The following is a 16,959-nucleotide window of genomic DNA, read 5'->3' as shown; positions in this document are numbered from 1 at the left end:
AAAAGAGAGAGGGCAATCAATACTAGGTACACAACAAACAAATAAAGTTTGGGAATCTGTATAGTGGTGTGAGGGTTCACTATACCACAAAAACTACTGGAAAAATAGGCTGGCAGATAATTAAGTTTAAACTAAAACCTTACACCTTACACCAATATGATCTCCAAATGAATACAAAATAGTCACATCAAAAACAATTTAGAAAAGCAACAAAAAAAATTACTTTTCAGATCTCTGGATGAGGAAAGAGTTCATAAATAAACCAGTGATATAGAGGATCATATAAGATAAAAAGAGGTTTGGTTAAATAAATATTAAGGCTTTACACAATAAATCTAATATAGTAAAAATTGTATGGAAATTAGATAATAGGAAAACTTTTTGCATTGTTTCTCTGATAAAGGAAAATGGGCACATTGGTGCTGTTATATATTATTATTATTATTATTATATTATATTATATGTTGTACTTATTTTTCCCAGGTATATGCAACATTTTTCACTTTCTTACTTGGTTATCTTTGGTTTTTTTTTTTAAAGATTTTATTTATTTTGAGTTTTACAATTTTCCCCCTGATCTTACTTCCCTCCCCCTACCCTCCCCCCAGAAGGCAATTTGTCAATCTTAACATTGTTTCCATTGATCCAAATTGAATATGATGAGAGAGAAATCATATCCTTAAGGAAGAAACATAAAGTATAAAAGATAGCAAGATCAGACAATAAGAAATCAGGTTTTTTTTTTTTTTTCTAAATTAAAGGTAATAGTCCTTGGTCTTTGTTCAAACTCCACAGTTCTTTCTCTGGATAGATAGTATTCTCCATTGCAGAGAGCCCCAAATTGTCCCTGATTGTTGCACTGATGGAATGAGCAATTCCATCAAGGTTGACCATCACCCCCATGTTGCTGTTAGGGTATATAGTGTTTTTCTGGTTCTGCTCATCTCACTCAGCATCACTTCATGCAAATCCCTCCAGGCTTCCCTGAATTCTCATCCTTCTGGGTTTCTAATAGAACAATAATATTCCATGACATACATATACCACAGTTTGCTAAGCCATTTCCCAATTAAAGGATATTTACTTGATTTTCAGTTCTTTGCCACCACAAACAGGGCTGCTATGAATATTTTTGTACAAGTGATGTTTTTACGCTTTTTTTTTTTTTTATCATCCCTTCAGGGTATAGTCCCAGTAGTGGTAATGTTGGATCAAAGGGTATGCACATTTTTGTTGCCCTTTGGGCATAGTTCCAAATTTCTCTCCAGAAAGGTTAGATGAGTTCACAGCTCCACCAACAGTGTAATAGTGTCCCAGATTTCCCATAACCCTTCCAACAATGATCATTATCCTTTCTGGTCATATTGGCCAGTCTGAGAGGTGTGAGATGGTACCTCAGAGAAGCTTTAATTTGCATTTCTCTAATAAGTAATGATTTAGAGCAATTTTTCATATGACTATGGATTGCTTTGATCTCCTCATCTGTGAATTGCCTTTGAATATCCTTTGACCATTTGTCAATTGGGGAATGGCATAAACTGCTTCCCTTTCCATAGATATGACAGGTAAACTACTCATTGATCTTCTAGTTTGCTTATAATATTTTTTTATGGCTAAATCCTGTATCCATTTGGATCTTATTTTGGTATAGGGTTTGAGGTGTTGGTCTAATCTAAGTTTCTTCCATATTAACTTCTAATTTTCCCAGCAGTTTTTATGGAAGAGAGAATTTTTATCCCAATAGTTGGATGTTTTGGGTTTATCAAACAGCAGATTACTATAATCATCTCCTGCTTTTACACCTAGTCTATTCCAGTGGTTGACCACTCTATTTCTTAGCCAATATCAGACAGTTTTGATGACTGATGCTTTATAATATAATTTTAGATTAGGTAGGGCTAAAAAAAAAACCAGATATCTTATTGTCTGATCTTGTTACCTCTGAGAGTTCTGTTCTCTTTAATGATATGATTTTTCTCTCATCACACCCAATTTGGATCAAGGTACAACATGGAAACAAAGTAAAGACTGATGGAGTGCTATCTGTGGGGTGGGGGTGGGGGGAGGGAATCAAGATTGGGGGAAAATTGTAAAACTCAATATCTTTAATAAAAATAAAAAATAAATAAATAAATTTTCAGACCCTTGGGGGAAAAAAAAGATTAGGTAGGGCTAAGCCACCCTCTTTTGTACTTTTTTAAATTAAATCCCTGGAAATTCTAGACTTTTTATTTCTCCATATGAATTTACTTACAACTTTTTCTAACTCATTAAAGTAATTTTGTGGAATTTTGATTGGTAGGGCATTAAATATGTAGTTTAGTTTTGGTAGAATTATCATTTTTATTATATTAGCTTGACCTATCCATGAGCAGTTGATGTTTGCCCAGTTGTTTAAATCCGATTTAATTTGTGTGAGAAGTGTTTTATAATTGTTTTCAAAAAGTTTCTGAGTCTGCTTTGGCAAATAGACTCCCAGGTATTTTATATTGTCTGAGGTTACTTTGAATAGAATTTCTCTTTCTAGCTCTTCCTGCTGTATCTTGCTAGTCATATAAAGAAAAGTTGAGGATTTATGAGGGTTTATTTTATATCCTGCAACTTTACTAAAATTGCTAATTGTTTCCAGTAGTTTTTTGGATGATTTCTTGGGATTCTTTAGGGCATCTGCAAAGAGTGAGAGTTTTGTCTCTTCCTTCCCAATTCTAATTCCTTCAATTTTTTTTTCTTCTCTAATTGCTGAAGCTAACATTTCAAATATGATATTGAATAGTAGTGGTGATAATGGGCACCCTTGTTTCACCCCTGATCTTATTGGGAATGCCTCTAGTCTTTCCCATTGAATATAATGCTTGTTGATGGTTTCAGATAGATACTGCTTATTATTCTAAGGAACAGTTCATTTATTCCTACACTCTCCAGTGTTTTTTAGTAGGAATGGGGTGCTGTATTTTGCCAAAAGCTTTTCCAGCATATATTGATATGATCATATAATTTCTGATAGGTTTGTTTTTGATATAATTGATTATACTAACAGTTTTCCTAATATTGATCCAACCCTGAATTCCTGAAATCCTACTTAGTCAAAATTTATTATCCTAGTGATAACTTGTTGCAATCATTTTGCTCAGAATTTATTTAGGATTTTTGCATCTATATTCATCAGCGAGATAGGTCTCTAATTTTCTTTCTCAGTTTTAACTCTTCCTGGTTTAGGTAACAGCACCATATTGGTTTCAAAGAAAGAGTTAGGCAGAGTTCTGTCTTCCCCTATTTTTCCAAAGAGTTTATATAGAATTGGAACCAATTGTTCCATAAATGTTTGGTAGAATTCACTTGTAAATTGATTAGGCCCTGGAGATTTTTTCTTAGGGAGTTCAGTGATGGCTTGTTGAATTTCTTTTTCTGAGATAGGGTTGTTTAGGTATTTAATCTTCTCTTCAATTAATCTGGGCAACTTATATTTTTGTAAACATTCATCCATTTCACTTGGATTATCAAATTTATTGGCATAGAGTTGGGCAAAATAATTCTGAATTATTTCTTTAATTTCCTCATTGGTGGTTAAGTTCACCTTTTTTCATTTATGATACTAGCAATTTGGTTTTCTTCTTTCTTTTTTTTAATCAAATTGACCAGAGGTTTATCAATTTTATTGTTTTTTTTTCACAAAACCAACTCTTGCTTCTATTTATTAATTCCATAGTTTTTTTGCTTTCAATTTTATTAATTTCTCCTTTAATTTTTAGAATTTCTAATTTGGCATTTAATTGAGGATTTTTCATTTGTTCTTTAATTTTTTTAGTTGCATATTTAGTTCATTGATTTCTTCTTTCTCTAATTTACTCATATAAGCATTTAAAGATAAAATATATCCCCTGACAGTTGTTTTGAATGAATCCTATAAGTTTTGGTATGTTGTTTCATTATTGTTATTATCTAGGATAAAATAATTCTATAATTCGTTGTTTGATCCACTCATTCTTTAAAATGAGGTTATTCAGTTTTCAATTAGTTCTGGGTCTTTATCTCCCTGGCCCAATATTTTTTTTTTAGGTTTTTTTTTTTTGCAAGGCAAATGGGGTTAAGTGGCTTGCCCAAGGCCACACAGCTAGGTAATTAAGTGTCTGAGACCGGATTTTAACTCAGGTACTCCTGACTCCAGGGCCAGTGCTTTATCCACTGTACCACCTAGTCGCCCCTTCCCTGGTCCAATATTGCATATGATTTTTATTGCATTGTGATCTGAAAAAGATGTATTCACTATTTCTGCCTTTCTGCAGTTGATCATTAGGTTTTTATGCCCTAGTATATGGTCAATTTTTGTGTAAGTGCCATGTACTACAGAGCAAAAGGTATATTCCTTTCTATCCCCATTCAATTTCAATAAGTCTATCATATCTAGTTTTTCTAACAATCTATTTACCTCAACTTTTTTTTTTTTTTTTTAGTTTTTGCAAGGCAATGGGGTTAAGTGGCTTGCCCAAGGCCACACACCTAGGTAATTATTAAGTGTCTGAGGCTGGATTTGAACTCAGGTACTCCTGACTCCAGGGTGGGTGCTCTATCCACTGTGTCACCTAGCTGCCCCCTTAACTTCTTTCTTGTTTATGTTATGATTTGATTTATCTAGATCTAAGAGTGGGAGGTTGAGGTTGCTCACTAGTAGAGTTTTGCTGTCTGTGTCTTCCTGTAGTTCGTTCAGCTTCTCCTCTAAGAATTTGGATGCTATCCGATTGGGTGCATATATATTCAATATTGAAATCACTTTATTGCCTATGAAACCTTTTAGGAGGATATAGTTTCCTTCCTTATCTCTTTTAAAGCTATCTATTTTTTTAATTTATTTTTCTCATTTTGTACAAATGTTTTTTTTTACATTAATAAAATATTCTTGTTTACAAGTAAACAAAATACCCCTCCCCCCATGAATATAGATAGACTTGCTTGGGCAAAAAAAGTAAAGGGGAGAGAAAAAAAATTAAAATTAAAAAAAATAATAATAATAATTGTAGGTATGGCCAGGTGGCGCAATGGACGAAGCACTAGCCCTGGAGCCACGAGCACCTGAGTCCCTATCCAGCCTTGTAAACCCAATAATCACCCAGCCATGTGACATGCAAGCCACCAGATCCCCACTGCCCTGCAAAAACCAAAAAAGAAGAAAAAAAAAGACCCAAAATAAAATAAAATAGTAATAATACTAGGGGTGGCTGGGTGGCAGACAGAGCATTGGCCCTTGAGCCAGGAGCACCTGGGTCCGAATCCGGCCCCATACACCCAAAGATCACCCTGCTATGTGGCCCCAGGCAGGCCACCCAGCCCCACTTGCCCTGCACCCTCCCCCAAAAAATAATAAAAAATGTGTAAAGCTATCTATTTTTGCAGCTGCTTTGTCTGAGATAAGGATTGCTACTCCTGCTTTTTTCACTTCAGCTGAAGCAAAATATATTTTGCTCCAACCTTTTACCTTTACTCTGTATGTATCTCTCTATTTCAAATGAGTTTCTTGTCAGCAGCATATTGTAGGATTCTGGTTTTTAATCCACTCTGCTCTTTTCTTATGTTTTCTTTTTTTTTTTCAGATTTTTTTTTTTTTTGTAAGGCAAATGGGGTTAAGTGGCTTGCCTAAGGCCACACAGGTAGGTAATTATTAAGTGTCTGAGACTGAATTTGAACCCAGGTACTCCTGACTCCAGGGCTATTGCTTTATCTACTATGCCACCTATGCCTCCCTACTATGCCCCTCTTCGCTTATGTTTTAAAGGAGAGTTCATCTCATTTACATTTAAATTTATAATTATTAACTCTTTATTGCCTTCCATGCTATCTTCCCTCTGTTTGTATTTTTCCCCTTTTACCCCCCTTATCCATATTCCCCAGTATTTTGTGAATACCACTCCCTTCAGTGTGTTTGCCCTTCTATATCCTCCCCCTCCTTTATTTCCCCTTTCCCTTTTTCCCTTCCCTTCTTTCTGTTAGTTCCCCTTTTTCTCTCCCCCTCCCTGTCTCTGTCCCCCATCCCCTTTTCCCCTTTAAATACTTGGAAGGTAAGATATTTTTTAAGTTAACTGAGTATGTGTATAAGTAAAGTTTAAGCCAAGTCTGATGAGAGGAAGATTCAGGTGTTTCTCATCTCCTCCCTTCTTCCCTTCTATTACCATAGGTATTTTGCACCTCTTTTTTCTTTTTTTTTTTTTAGGTTTTGCAAGGCAAATGGGGTTAAGTGGCTTGCCCAAAGCCACACAGCTAGGTAATTATTAAGTGTCTGAGGTTGGATTTGAACTCAGGTACTCCTGACTCCGGGGCCAGTGCTCTATCCACTGTACCACCCAGCCACCCCCTGTACCTCTTAATGTAATGAGATTCACCCCATTTAATCTCCATCCTTCTGTCTCCTTCCTGTCCCCCTTTTAAAGGAGGAGGTGTTTTTAAATCATTCTATCTGAGTCATAGAAAATTCTGAGTATCCATCATTTCTAGTTAAGTATATCCTATCTAATGGAGTTACAATTCTTGAGAGTTATTAGAGTCTTTCTCCCAAGTAGGGTTATAGCCAGTTTCATCCCATTGGACAGCAGTCTCATGGATAAGTCATGAGTGTCCATCACTTCTGGCTAGGTATGTTCTCTCTTTTAGAGTTACAATTCTCAAGAGTCATAAGAATCTTTTTCCCATGCTGGGATATAGCCAGTTTCATCTTATTGGATAGCAGGTTTTTTCCTTTACTTCCCCTCCCTTTTTTTACCTCTTCATTTGTCTCTTGAACTTCCTGATTGATGTCCGAATTTTCTATTTAGCTCTGGTCTTTTCATCAGGAATTTTTAGAATTCTTCCATTTTGTTAAATGTCCATCTTTTACCCTGAGAAAGAAGACTCAGCTTTGCAGGGTAGTGGATTCTTAGCTGCACTCCAAGCTCCCTTGCTCTTTGGAATATCTCATTCCAGGCCCTTTGATCCCTTAATGTTGATGCAGTCAGGTCCTGCGTAATCCTTACTGTTGCTCCTTGGCATTTAAATTGTTTCTTTTCTGGCTGCTTGTAGGATTTTCTCTTTTATCTGATAGTTTTGGAATTTGGTCACAACATTCCTTAATGTTTTCATTTTAGGATTTCTTTCTGGAGGGGATCGATGTATTCTTTCAATAACTACTTTGTCCTCTGGTTCCTTGATATCACAGCAAATTTCCATCATTAGATCTTGTAATATTAAGTCCAGGCTTTTTTTCTCTTCAATGTTTTCAGGAAGTCCAGTAATTCTCAGATTGCCCCTCCTCAATCTTTTCTCAAGGTCAGTGGTTTTGCTGATGAGGTATTTTACATTTTGTTCTATTTTTTCTATTTTTTGGCTTTGTTTAACAGGCTCTTGCTCTCTCATGAAGTCATTAGTTTCCATAGACTCCATTCTTTTTAGAGAGGAGTTTTCTTCATTTACCTTTTGCAACGTCTTTTCTAATAGGTCATTTCTATTTTTTATAGAGCTTTCCAATTGAGGTTTTGAGATAATTATTTTCTTTTTTGCATTTGTCCAATTGAGGATCTGAGAGAATTATTCTCATTTTGTGTTTGTCCAATTGATGAACTGAGAGAGTTATTCTCATTTTGTATTTCCAGTTGAGGAATTATTCTCATTTTGTATTTGTCCAATTGTATTTTCCAATGATTTGTTTTCTTGTTGCAAGGTATTAATCTTCTCTTGGGTTTCTTTTCCCAAATTTTCCAATTAATTTATAAACTCCTTCCTTATTTCTTTAAGGAAGTCTTTCTGTGCTGGAGACCAGATCATATTCTCCTCAGTGGTTCTAGGTCTCTCTAAGTTAGGGTCTTTTCCTTCCAATAATTTTTTTATGGATTCACCTTTCCCCTGACGTTTCTTCATTTTTACTAAGACCTTGAGTTGGGGAGGGGCTGGTTCACAGAGATTTGGTGTTGGTATTCCTAGAGGCTTTACTCACTAGGTGCAATATCTCCAGCTGGCCAGTAAGGGGTGCTGGTGCTTTCTCTGGAGTGTCTGTGACCTTGATTGAGGCCTTCTCCCTTGACCTGGAGGGAGTGATTGAAGCTGTTAAATACTTTTGTCTTCACTCAATGTTGGCCTTTACCCTGGGCGAGGTCATCCCTCTCCCTATTGTCAGCTGAGTTGGTTCTTCTGCTCACACTCCTATGTCTGGGGTAGAAGCAGTCTGTAATTGTGTTTATTCTGGGAAGAGGCTTCAGGTGAAATGGAAGTGTGGATTCGGAATTCCTCCTGACCAGAGGAGCCCAGGGATGATGTCCGCAGCTTTCCTGCACTTGATCTCCCCACCAACCCTGTCGGCAAGCTTCAGATGGTCAGTGCCAACACCAATGCCTCAGCTCCCTAGTTGACCAAAGCCCCCATGGTCTAGCCCTGCTGCTGATCAAACAGGTCTGGTTTCCCGGCCCTCAGGCTCCTGGGCTCCAACCCTGCAGCTAATCAGGCTGATCCCTGGCTGCTGAGGTAGAGGTTCTTTCTCCTGGCTTTTCTTTCTGGGTTTTGTTGATCAGATTTCTGTTAAGAGGTTTGTTTCATATCATAGATGGGGAAAGATTAGGAGACTTTAGAACTGTGCCTGTCTTCTCTCTGCCATCTTGGCTGGAAGTCTCCTTGGTCATCTTTGTTAAGCTGATACATATTAATGTACTGTTATAGGACAGCTAGGTGGGCTATGAATAGAGTGTTGTGTCTTGAGTCAAGAAGACATCTCCCTAATTTCAAATCTGACCTCAGACATTTACTAGCTATGTGACCCTGGACAATTTTAATCCTGTTTAATATAACTTTATTCATTTGTAAAAATGAGCTAGAAAAGGAAATGGCAAACCACTCCAGTATATTTGCCAAGAAAAACCCAAATGGGTCACAAAGAGTTGAACATCACTGAAAAAGACTGAATCAAAGTGAACAGTTGGTGAAACTATGAACTATTTCGAATTATATCTACTTAGTTACCAAACTGTACATTTACTATTTGACTTACCTATATTACTAATTAACCTATACTCCAAAGATATCAAAGAAAGAGTAAAAGAATGTTATATGTAAAAATCTATATGCAAAAATATTTATAGCACTGTTTGTTTATGTTTATGTCTGTGTATATGTGTCTATATACATATGCATATATAGGCAAATAAATATAGGTATAAATGTATATAATCCAAAAATAGAAGCTAAGAGTGTATCCTCCTATTAGGAAAAGATTAAACACATTGTCATATATGAATGTGATAGAACACATAAGAAATGATGAAGTAGACAATTCCACAAGAAACTTTGTGAAGTGATAAAGAGCAAAGTGAACAGAACTATGAAAGTAATTAAAAAGTAAAAAAATCATATTATAGAGGAAAATAACTCTGAAACTTTAATCAATACCATGATTAGCCATGAATCCAAAAGACTGAAATTGAAGAGGTGATGATATATAGGGGGCAGCTAGGTGGCACGGTGGATAGAGCACCAGCCCTAGAGTCAGGAGGACCTGAGTTTAAATCTGGCCTTAGACAGTTAATAATTGCCTAGCTATGTGCCTTTGGGCAAGTCACTGTTAAATCCCATTGCCATAAATAAAATTTAAAAGTATATATAAAAAAAGAGTTGATGCATTTTAAATGTTGAAAGAGATACAATGGTTGAATGTTTTATAATTTATCAATGAGGGGTATTAGATGAGACAGATTAAAAGTGCTTCTTTTTTTGTTTTGTTTTGTTTTTTAGGTTTTTGCAAGACAAATGGGGTTAAGTGGCTTGCCCAAGGCCATACAGCTAGGTAATTATTAAGTGTCTGAGACCCGGATTTGAACCTAGGTACTCCTGACTCCAAGGCCAGTGCTTTATCTTCTATGCCACCTAGCCACCCCCAAAATGCTTCTTAATTGAAAAAATTAAAATATTGGTTTTGTCATTTCATTTTTTTAATCCTCAAATTTCTTATTTCTAAAATGACAGAATCTCTGTGACCTATTAAGGTTCCCTTAATTTAAAACCTCTAGACCTTACCATCAGACCCATCACTGAAACTTTCTGGGCCTTTCCTTATACTCTGCAGCTGAACTTTCTCTTATAATGTCTTATTATAATTTGGAAATGACCCTGGTTCTTAAAGTTTTTATCAGTAGAATTTTAACTTGGGCAGATTCTACTGGGTCAGATCCATTTTCATTGGAATTTATTTTTTGGATTTTCACATCCTTAGACCCATTATACTCTTTGTCAGATGAAACATGACTCATATTAGTAATATATTCCAAAAACCAGCAACAGCAAAATCCCCAAACATTTCTACATATGGGATGGACAAAAAAAATACTGTGGTAAGATGTGACAATACAGTTTTCCTTTTCACATCACAAATTTCCCCATTGTGATTTTGATATATCATTGATTGGCATAAGAAATTAAATGGGAATTTTGAGGGACTATTGCAGAAACTGTAGATGACACACAAAGGCTAGTATGACCTGGCCAAATACTTAACACAAATTTTATAACAGGGTACATTAAATATCCCATAAAAGAAAAAAAATTCAGAATTTTTCCTTGGCATGAAGGTAGGGTCAAAAAATTTTGTGTGGATTTTCCAAATCGAGAGGTCACCATTCCCCTAACTCTTGTGACATGGATGGGATAAGTATAATAGCTTAAATGTTGCAATCATAGTTTGTTCTAATCCTCATATAATTCAAAATTTATGTCAAAATCATGTTATCTGATTTTTTTTAATTAAGTAAACAACTCATCTGGTTGACCTATGAAGACATTTCATATTTGTTCTGTACAAAATCTTTTTTCCTGTGCCAATTCTTTTTGATAATTTTATATCTACTTTTAGAAATAAATTCAAAAAGTTTGGAGAATGGAGAAATTTTAGTCTGTAAGAAGGAATAAATTTTTTTTATTTTGACAATATATCTTTCTGTAAAAAGATAAGTTGAAAATTCTAGTACAAGTTACCTTAATTATATATAATTTTGTTCCACCTTTTTTCTCCACTAAGCATTTTGATTACTGCTCTCTTTTTGGTGCTTCCATCTACAATGACCTTTTCTCTACTACAATGTAAACAAGGGCAGATACCATTTTTTTAAATTTTATATTCCCTACAGTAACTAGCACAGTGATTTGGAAACAGATGTTACAATCATAAATATTTAATGAATGAATGAATTGTCTTCCACCCTGTTCTAGGCAAATGTTGGCTTCTACTAAGAGCAAATTCTTTTTTTTTTTTTTTGCAAGGCAATGCAGTTAAGTGGCTTGCCCAAGGCCACACAGCTAGGTCATTATTAAGTGTCTGAGGCTGGATTTGAACTCAGGTACTCCTGACTCCAGGGCTGGTACTCTATCCACTGCACCACCCAGCTGCCCCCCAAGAGCAAATTCTGATGAAACTTTAAAATAAACCTTCTCTTTGCAGGCATAATGTTAATTTCCAATATGTTCATGCTAATAAACTGTCAGAGGATATGATTGTTCACACAAATGACACTATCAAATGAAGAGGATCTCCTATGAAGGAATAATCAACAAGATCTAGCTAAAGAGCACTTACCAGAAACAGGTATTAAAACATGTTGTTTATCTGCAAAGGAAAAAGGAGATGAAAACTGTTTACTACTGGACCTTGAGGCTTCTAAATAAAGCAAGGATTTCCCCTACCATAGACTTTTAAAAACCACAGACAAGAAAAGTAAGACTTAAGTAGGAGTTTGACTCATTCTTTTGGAAATATAAGGGATATCACAAGATGTGTCCTGTAAGAATAAATAATCTGACTCATTTGGAAGAGACACCAGACTTTTGGATAAGAAAAACCCTGGTAAATATATGACAGAAGTGGGTCAAGACTCCAAATAACCTGTTTGAAATACAAATATCCCCAAACTTCTAAAAAATAAAAAACCCAAACAATTCAATACAGCAAATGCCCACACTTTGAAGAGTTTTGTCATTGGAAAGGAAATAAATAACATACATTCTCAACTGAGTTTAGAAATTATTCTACCCTACCAGGAAGCAGGGGGAAAAGAGGAAAGAAAAAGGAAAAATGGTGTGATTAAAAAAGGGAGTGTGAAAAGTAAAAGTATAAGAAAAGGCATTGAAAAGTGACCCCTATTCCTCTATAGTTGGGATAATTACAATTTATAATTCAATCTCATTTCAGAACCTGCTTTGCCATGAAGGTTAATAAAGTAAGCCTTTTAGTTTCTAGAAGATGAACCAAGAAGAGCCAAAGGGAGAGAGCTAACTCAGCACTGATTCTACCTGCACCTGAATATATCAACAACATGCAGAAATTGCATTGCCCTAGTTCCAGACCAAATTTAAGTGACTAGAAATATGGAGCTAATCTTTCTTAAAGTGGAGAAGAGTTAATAGCTAACCTGATATTTTCCCATGGGTACTGGGGGAGGACTGTTCCAATGTCTGTGTTGTTGTTTGAGCCAGGACTGTGAAGGACCAGTTTCCGGTTGTTAATATGACTGTTGTAGAAGGTGGTTCAGATGATATCTCCTTGGAGACTGGCTTCGAGACCGTACCTGTTAATTCTGGAGATACTGTGTATGGGGATGATGAGAGGGAGATAGAGGTTGTCACCATGAGTATCTCTGTTGCCACTGTAGTGTCTGACTTGGAAGTTTCTGGTTCTAGAGTGATGTCTGAGATATTGAGAACATAAATATTTTAAAGCAAGTCTCTTTTTTTGTGGCTGGAGTTAGGGTAAAAGCTGATTTAGAAGCATAATTCAATAATCAAAATCTTGTTCTGCCCCTAAAACACTAGTCTAGTATTAACCTTTGCTCCTGAAACTAACCTTTTGGGATATTTCTGGAAGTGTAACATTTTTATCTTATTTGGAATGACCATCAAAATTCAGAGAAGTAGAGAGATGTATTATTATTTATTCTACCACAAGGTAAGGAAAAGGATACAAAGGTTTTAGTAGTATATACATATATATATATATATATATCTGTATATATGTATATATGCATATATATATATATATGCAAGCATTTCTATAATACCTATAAAGCAAAATATCTGGGAAGATTTATTTAAAAAAAAACCAAATACTATATTTAGCAAAGATGCCTTAGAGTCAGGCTTTAAATTCCTAAATTTTTCTCAAAACCTTGAAATGAGAAGAACATTTAGCTGACCAGTTCCCCCAGAAGAAGTCAGGACTGTCTACTGTATTCAAAGAGAGACTCAAAGAGTACTTCAACCCCTGTTCTGACCTTGTGGTAGAGAGATAAGCATAGGCTGGAAGACCTAGCTTGACAATTCCTGTGTGGTACACAATTACAAAATTCCAACAGAGTAGGAAATTTTTTTAAACCAGGTTCCACGAAAGGAATTATGTTTAATATATAACTTTGTAATATAGCAGCATTGTAAGGTGCTCTCATAGTATACTACTGGATAACGATGGCCTCGTTTTTGCTTATTGGCTTATGGCCTCTTTTATAATATTCTTCCTTAGCTATAAACACAGTATAGAATCTTTACTATCTTTGCTTCCATTTCACTTGTCATATATTGACCAAAGCATCATATAAATGATATCATGCAAATATGGTGGATAGATATCTTAGCATATCAAAGTTAACACATATGAAACATATTGTCTGGGTTTTTGACAGGAGACCTGTCAGACTTGGAGCTGAGAATTTTTGATCAATACAAATGGATAGAGCGGGAATATAGATGATTAGCAAAAGTGAAATTCATGAAAAATTCCCAAACTTATTTTATTCCTAAATATCTTCCTTTAAATATTGTGGCCAACTATAAGAATATCATTCTAGATATTTGTAACTGAGGAAGAGAATTTATCCTGAGAATGAAAAGCTCTGAAGAAAGGATGGAAGGCTCCACTGAAATGCATTATTACTATATATATCTAGTAATAAACCAGATTTGAGTCATTTAACACTTTACTTTAAAATGATGCCAATTATGAAACATAAAACCAGGATATAAAACAACTGTCAAGTTCTTTGGATTTTAAAGACTTGAAATGAAAGCTATGTTAGGCCTTTCTTTTAGGCTTTACTTGCAGCTACCTTTTTATATATTTGCTAAGTCTCTTACCCATAATTTATGCATTTTGTGGGCATAGTAATAAAGGATGTAGCAGGAGAAATGAGTCCTACAATAGTATCAGATATTCTTACCTTTTCCAGGAAAGGTGAGAAGTTCCCTTGGTGATACTGTTGAGAAAGGTGACTTTTGGGCAGGATCTCCTAGAGATGACAATTAGATGATATTTATGACTGAAGTTTGAATTGAGGAAGTCCAGATATGTAAATGCTTTGTAATGAATCTTTTTTTAACAAAGGTAGTTTTTAGGCTGACTGCCTTAGAGATATAGGCATAGAACTAAAGTTAGCCTTGAAATTTCTCCAGCTTGGAAATAGAATTTTACTACTTTGGGTATCAACTATAACTTATATAAGATGCCAATTTCCTCTGAGGGTAATAATACCAGTGGCTATAGGAAGAAACTAGGAGAAAGACCTGATCTTTTTTTTCCAGGACATAAAACTCACTGTAAGGACTGTGTGCTACAAATTCTGCTAGACTCTATCCCTTGCCTTAGAACTCTCCCAATTCTTCCAATACTCAACAAACCTTATCTCTAGCTGTTCCTCAGTTTCTGTGATACTGACTCACACACCTGAGCAAAGCCTAGCATCCTGCCTCTGTCCACTTTCCTTAGCAACCTGTATCTGATAACTGCCTCTCATCTTTGTACAACCTTCGTGGCACTTCCCGCTCAAATGGGAACCTCTTCTAGGCTCAAGAAGTCTTATTCAGCCTGGGTCATGAATAGACATACAATCTGTAGTAGGTCTTCTCCCAGCCCTGTGCCTGTGTTAGTTTTTTCTCTAACTCATGTTTAAGTGTTCTAGGAACCATTAACTTTCCAGTCATTTCAATGAAACAGGACAAGGAATAACATTATCTTTCACCTCATAGCCTGTAGATGGTTGAACTGGTTAGGATGAGTGTTTTAGTTGACAGTTTTGGGAGCATGATTGCAATTCTACATATTATTAGCTACTTAATTCAACCCTAGAAGGAATGCATCTGGTGACAACAGTTCTATTAATCCATTCAGGCCTTTATGTCAAACAAAGAACTTTTTCTAAGACATCTATACTTTGATTATTCAGTGATTTTTGGTATGCTCTCCCCCACTAACCCAAGAGAGCTTCTGGAAAAGATCCCACTTACTGATGCATTTCAGATTGGTTTCTGTCCAGTAGGCAGTGTTCAATTTCTGATCAAGTATACACTGAATAAGATTGGATGTCCCAGCTTGACGTTTGAAGCCCGAAACACAAACATAGCGCTCCCTGGATTTCACACTGTGACTCTTGACCTGAATATCTGCATGTTCAACAGATCTGGGAGTTGGACATGTCACTTCTGCAAAAGCAAAGAGAAGAAAGATGGAATATTCAGGAAAATCAGGACTATTGTTTCCATTGGACCCATTAAGACATTGGGTCCTAAGTTTTAGAAGATTGATAAAAAAACATCCTTGGCCTGGACATCTTTCCAAGGATTTCACAGACTAGTTTTAGCAAAGATCCTTCTTATTTACTATTCTTGTGATCTAGTAGATAGCACAATGGAGTAGAGAGATTCAGACACTTAACAGTGACATGATTTTGGTTTATCACTTAAACACTACACACTCAATTTCTGCACCTATTACTACTACACAATTACTTCCCAGATGTCTAAAGAAAAGTACTTTGCAAACCCTAAAGTGCTATTTAAACACTCCTTAAATGGGGCATATAAAGAAGGAGCAGATCTGATCCCTGACCTCATAGAATTTACAGTTTAACAAAAATGAAAGAATTTAAGATTTGCTAAATCACTATTTTACCTAAAATAAATTGCTATGGGTCCTGGGAAACTGGTCATTTGCAAGATCTTGGTAACATTTGAAATATGTACATTGTATCACAGTGATGCAAGGAAGAGAATCTGGTCTTATGAAAAGTCTGAAAAGGTTCCCTTAATAGTCAGTCTAGCAATAAACATGAAATATCTCTCATATGCCAGACACTGGGCTAAGAACTGGGAATATAAATACAAATAAAAACAAAGACAAAACAGACTAATACTTGATACATTATAACTAAACCATAGAGACTACTTTCTATAAAGTCTCAGTTGATATTACAGACTTATCCCTGTGTGTCACGGGGTCTTGTCTATAGTCACCAACAAAATTTTATTTGTTTGTTTTTTTTAGTTTTTTGCCAGGCAAATGGGGTTAAGTGACTTACCCAAGGCCACAAAGCTAGGTAATTATTAAGTGTCTGAGGCTGGATTTGAACTCAGGTACTCCTGACTCTAGGGCCAGTGCTCTATCCACTGTGCCACCTAGCTGCCCCACTGACAAAATTTTAACTGAAATCAAAATCAGTAAGTAAAGAGGTAAATTTTATCTGAGCAGAGATCGTGGAAATGCTGGCAAGCTCTGTCTGTTTCACTCAGCTCTACTGCAGAGAGATCACATAAGAATTTAAGGTTCAGAGGACTTGGAGTCAGAAAAAACTTAAACTATCTCATTCTACAGAGGAAGATGATTTCCCCAAGACAACACAGGTAATGATTGAAAAAGCCAGGATTTGAACCTGGGTTACTTGATGTTAGAGTTGTTTTTCTTTCTTTCTTTTTTTGTGGAAGCATACTTTTGTTTTTGCTTTTGTTTTTTAGGTTTTTGCAAGGCAAATGGAGTTATGTGGCTTGCCCAAGGCCACACAGCTAGGTAATTATTAAGTGTCTGAGACTGGATTTGAACCCAGGTACTCCTGACTCCAGAGCTGGTTCTCTATCTACTGCGCCACCTAGCCGCCCAGAAGCATACTTTTAAATGTTCTATTATTTTTTCAATTACATGCAAAGAGT

General features: G+C 35.7%; 1 protein-coding gene across 1 annotated transcript in view; it reads right to left on the bottom strand.

The window, feature by feature from the left end:
* Nucleotides 1–16,959, bottom strand: part of IL15RA (interleukin 15 receptor subunit alpha) — a 49,454-nt gene that overhangs the window by 20,326 nt on the left and 12,169 nt on the right. The window contains exons 2-5 of the mRNA XM_074195335.1: nt 15,265–15,459; nt 14,202–14,270; nt 12,405–12,680; nt 11,573–11,602 (exon numbers count right to left, since the gene is read on the bottom strand). Of these exons, the coding sequence (XP_074051436.1) occupies nt 11,573–11,602; nt 12,405–12,680; nt 14,202–14,270; nt 15,265–15,459 (570 nt within the window). The remainder of the gene's footprint in view (nt 1–11,572; nt 11,603–12,404; nt 12,681–14,201; nt 14,271–15,264; nt 15,460–16,959) is intronic.

This window comes from Macrotis lagotis, chromosome 7, assembly GCF_037893015.1.
Source record: "Macrotis lagotis isolate mMagLag1 chromosome 7, bilby.v1.9.chrom.fasta, whole genome shotgun sequence".
NCBI lineage: Eukaryota > Metazoa > Chordata > Mammalia > Peramelemorphia > Peramelidae > Macrotis > Macrotis lagotis.
This window is presented reverse-complemented; position numbering and strand designations above follow the sequence as displayed.